Raw genomic sequence first — 5,000 nt, forward strand, 5'->3', positions numbered from 1 at the left:
CGTCTCTTTGTGTGTGTGTGTGTGTGTGTGTGTGTGTGTGTGTGTGTAGCCAGGGGAGAGCGAGAATGTTGCAAGATAGCCTACCCCCTTATCAGTGAATGTTGTGAGATAGCCTACCCCCTTATCAATGACTCAGCCTCCAATCAGTCGCCTGGCCAAGCATACTGTCATCAACCAATCATGCATTCTGATGAGTGTACACGGCGATAACACACACCAGAATATTAGTGTTGTATAGTTTATGTATTTTTGTGAGTGGCTTCAAGAGGGAGCTGAAGGTAACCACGAGGAGTGTTTTCATACAGAGATAGAGAAATAGTCTTAGAAGAAGAAAAATAGCCTCTTACCCTTTCCTTATTACTCACATTTGACTGCCTTTCGTAGAGGTTGTGGTGTTAGTATTTCCATGGGGGGGTAGTTTTATGAGCCTAGTGAGAGTTTGGCAAGGCATTCGTAAAGGTTGTTGTGTCAGTATTTCCATGGGAGGGTAATTTTATGAGCCTAGTGAGAGTTTGACAAGGCATTCGTAAAGGTTGTTGTGTTAGTATTTCCATGGGGGGGTAGTTTTATGAGCCTAGTGAGAGTTTGACAAGGCTTTCATAGAGGTTGTGGTGTTGGTATTTCCATGGGAGGGTAGTTTTAGGAGCCAAGGGATAGTTTGACAAGGCTTTCGAAGAGGTTGTTGTGTTAGAGAACAGACAAGACAGAGACAATTTGAGACAGAGAGGAGTTAAAGGGGGAGGAAAGGAAGGAAGGAGGAGATAGAGAAACGTTAAGTGATTGTATGTAGGAGAGAGGGAGGGAGGGAGACGGAAGATGAAATGGAAAAGAGAGGGATAGAAGAAGAGTAAAATAGTGGCTTCCAAAAGTTAATGTAGAAGAAGAAATGGCGTTGTAGAATCAGTAATAGGTGTATAAAAAATTTAGTAGTGTCTTGACGTGAGTTAGCAAAGGCGAGTATTGCAGAATAAGGCAGCGAAGAAAATTATATAATGTGAAGGCAAGAACGGTGTGTGTGTGTGTGTGTGTGTGTGTGTGTGTGTGTGTGGTTCAATGGCCGCTGGAATGTCTTAGCTGCTGTGTGAAGGAAAGAAAAAAGAATTATGTTAATCAGAAATATGAAAAAAAACATACTTCTATACATAGTCATATACACACACACATACGATAGACTTAGACATTAATACAGAAATACACGCAAATACATACATGGATTATTATTATTATTATTATTATTATTATTTTTACAAGAAAGGAGACAGCTCAAGGTCACTCAAAAAAAAGGAAACAATAATAAAAAAAAGCCCGCTTCTCGCTGCTCCTAAAAAGAAATACATACACATGCATACATGGATACATACATAGATAGATACATACAAACATACATAATAAAAAAAGAAAGAAAACTGAATATAGAAAACAGAAAACACGTAAATAAGTGAAGCCAACTCCATAGCTTCTGTAAAATGTAAACACACACACACACACACACACACACAAACACTGGACCTCCCCCACAATACAAACCCATCATGCAAATTTAACACCCCGCTCCCCTCTTCCTTCCCTCTCCTCCCCCGCCCCTCTTCCCTCCCTCTTCCCTTCCTCTCTTTTCCCTCTCCACCCCTCCCCTATACTCTTCCTCCTCCTTCTCCTCCCCTTTCGTTCCCTACCATTCTTCCCTCACCACCCTCCCTCACCCCTCCTTCCCCTTCTTCTCTTCCCCTCCTTCACCCCTCCACTTCACTTTCACCCCCTCCTCATTATCACCCCATCCCACCCTCACCACCCTACCTCTACCCCATATTTTATCTCCCCACCTCCACCTCCCACCCTCCCCCTCATTATACCCCTCCATTCTCTCCCCCCCCCCTTCCTTTACCTCCCTCCACACCCTCCCTTTGCCGTCCATATCTCCCCATTCACCCCAGCAATAATTTTCCTCCCTTCTCCCCTCCCCTTCCATTTCTCCTCCTCCTCCCCCTTTCCTCCTCCTCTCCCCTCGTTTAGGTAAATCTACGAATTCCATAACGTTCAAACTTTTTCCCCTGGTATTGTTTTTTTATTTTTTTCTATTTTTTATGGTTTTGTTTTGTTTTTCTTTCTTTATTTGTTGTTCGTTTGTTTGTTTGTTTGTTGTATAGTCGCCCTGAAATACTTCGTTTTGGTTGCTTTTTTTTTCTTGTCTATTTTTTTCTTAATTTACTTCCTCCTCTTCTTCCTCCTCTTCCTTCCTCTTGTGCCTCTCATGCTCCCCCTCTTCCTCTTCCTTGTCTTCTTCCTTCTCTCTCTCTCTCTCTCTCTCTCTCTCTCTCTCTCTCTCTCTCTCTCTCTCTCTCTCTCTCTCACACACACACACACACACACACACACAGACACACTCCTCCTCCTCCTCCTCCTCCTCCTCCTCTCTCGTATCTCCTCCCATTTTTCTCTCCTCCATTCAATCTTTTTCTCGCCTATCTCCTCCTCCTCCTCCTCCTCCTCCTCCTCCTCCTCCTTATCTTTCTCGTCTCTCTTCTCTTCCTCCTCCTCCTCCTCCTCTCCATATTGAATTTTCTTATTTGTATTGTAGTTGTTATTGTTGTTGTTTTTCTTGTTCGTCTCATACAGTGAAAAAAAGGAAATATATCCCTTGTCTTTCTCTTTCCCTAAAAAAACAAAAAGAAAAAAAAGAAAACCTCAGTAGTGAAGGTTATTGTTGTTATTACTACTTATTATACACTTATTTTTTACTTTACTTTACTTTTTTACTTTTAATTTTTACTTTTTTTTTTTTTCGTCTTAAAAGAATATATAAATGAATTATCCAACAGCTGTGCGTAAGGGAGGAAGGGATGAGTCATGTGTGTGTGTGTGTGTGTGTGTGTATATATGTGTGTGTGTGTGTGTGTGTCATGTGTGTGTGTGTGTGTGTGTGTGTGTGTGTGTGTGTGTGTGTGATAACCGATAGCCACACATTTTATTATTCTCCTTTTCGTTGTATTAATATTTTTGTTTTCTTTATTATTATTTATATTTATATTATTCGTTATTTATTTATTTATTTATTTATTCGTGGTGATATTTTTGTTTTCCTTACATATTATCCTTGTTGTTGTTCTTGTTCGTTCTTTTATTTAGTCACAATGTATATATTAAGAAAAATACGTTCCCCTTCTTACCCTCTCCTCTCCCCCCCCTTTCCCTCCCCTACCCCATCCCATCAACCCTCCCTTCCTCATCCCCTCTCCCCATCCACTATCCCTCCCCCTTTTTCCTCACCTCTTCCCCTCCTCATCCTCTTCCATCTCTCCCCCTCTCCCCTTCCTCCCCCTCCCTCTCCCTCTCCAACACCTCCAAAAAGAGTCAATATTTCTTCCGCATTCGTTCGGCAAAATTAAAAAAGTAAAAAGATAAAAAAAGAAAGATTACTCAACAGCTGTTTGCGTAATGAACGGGTGAGTCAGACGTGTGTGTGTGTGTGTGTGTGTGTGTGTGTGTGTGTGTGTGATCTCGTTCTGTACTCGCCTTCCCCAAATGAGAATGAAGGGAGAGGATGAGAGAAAAGGAGGAAGTGGAGAGAAAGAGAAAGAAGGGAGGGAGGAAGAAAGGAAAGAAGAAACAAAAGGAAGGCGTGAAAGAAAAAGAGGAAGGGGGAGAAAGCTATCAAGAAAATTAATAGGGGGAAGAAAAGAAGGGAGAGTTAAAGAGGAAAGGAAGAAAAGAAAAAGAGAAGGGGCTGAGTGAAAGCGAAAAAGGGGAAAAGAAGAGAAAGAAAAGAAAGGAGAGAGGAAGAAGGAAGAGAAAGGGGAGAGGAGAAATAACTTATGAGAGGGAGAAAGGAAAGGGAAGGAAGCAAAGTGGAAGAGAGAGAGAGAGAGAGAGAGAGAGAGAGAGAGAGAGAGAGAGAGAGAGATAGGAGGAAGGGAGGGACGGAGATAATGGAGAGATAGGAGGAAAGAGTGTGTCCCTGTGTGTGTGTGTGTGTGTGTGTGTGTGTGTGTGTGTTCCGCCGCTGAGCCCAAACTGCCACTCTTGCTCATCCCTCGGAATTTTATGCAAAAAAAAAAAAAAAAAAAATAGTATATACAAAAAAAAAAAAAAATTGAACATTGAAACACTTGCGTCCGTATTAAATAGTTTCGCTCCCATCAAAGAGAGAGAGAGAGAGAGAGAGAGAGAGAGAGAGAGAGAGAGAGGTAGAGAGGAAGGGAGGGAGGGCGTTATAGGGGATAGAATGAAAGGAAGGAATGGAGGAAAAGGAGAGAAAGAGGGAGGGAGGGAGAGAAAGATAGAGAGATGGATGGTAAGTTATATGATAGCGAGGGAGGGAAAAAAAAAAAGGGGGTATAGACAGGAGGAAAGAAGGACGGAAATTGGAGGGAAGAAGGGAGGAAAAGAAGGGAAAGGTGAAATGATAGGAAATAGGAAAGGATGGAGGCGTGAAATAATTGAAGGAAAGGAAGAAGAAAGAAAAAGGAGATAAAGGAGGGAGAGGAAAATAAATTCGAGGAAGGAAAGAAAAATAAAAAAAGGAAGGAAATGGGAGGAAACGAGGAGGGGAAATAGAAAGAGGAGGAAAGGAGGGAAGGGAAGATAAATGGGAAGAATAAGGAACTATAAAGAAGAAGAGAGAGAGAGAGAGAGAGAGAGAGAGAGAGAGAGAATGACAGGGATGAAGAAATACGAGAAGGGGAGAAAGGAGAGAAAGAATAAAAGAGATATGAAGGAAGGGAGGAAGGAGAAGGCGGGAAAGGAATAAAAAAGAGAAATATAAATGATGAAAAAATTAAAGGAAAGAAGAAAAGGAGAGAAACGAGAGTAAGGGAGAGAGAGAGAGAGAGAAAGTTAAGAAGGGGAAGAAAAGAAGAGAAGGAAAGAGAAATTTGGGAAGGGAGAGAAGGGAAAAGACAGGAATGGAAGGAAAGAAATTTGAGGGAGGGAAAGAAGGGAAAAAGACAGGAATTAAAGAAAAGCAGAGAAGGAAAGAGAAATTTGAGGAAGGGAGAAAGGGAAAA

At 41.7% G+C, this 5,000-nt stretch overlaps 1 protein-coding gene across 2 annotated transcripts in view; it reads left to right on the forward strand.

Moving 5' to 3' along the window:
• LOC126980868 (uncharacterized) overlaps positions 1–5,000 on the forward strand; it is a 58,644-nt gene that overhangs the window by 25,492 nt on the left and 28,152 nt on the right. Inside the window, exon 1 of one of the 2 annotated variants that reach the window (XM_050831200.1) lies at positions 198–278. The exons of the other annotated variant lie outside the window; for it this stretch is intronic. Coding sequence (XP_050687157.1) covers positions 242–278 — 37 coding nt within the window. The 5' untranslated portion in view covers positions 198–241. Of the gene's footprint in view, positions 1–197; positions 279–5,000 lie in introns of those variants that run through there. 2 annotated transcript variants of the gene reach the window in all.

This window comes from Eriocheir sinensis, chromosome 45 (genome assembly GCF_024679095.1).
Source record: "Eriocheir sinensis breed Jianghai 21 chromosome 45, ASM2467909v1, whole genome shotgun sequence".
In the NCBI taxonomy this organism is placed as follows: Eukaryota; Metazoa; Arthropoda; class Malacostraca; order Decapoda; family Varunidae; genus Eriocheir; species Eriocheir sinensis.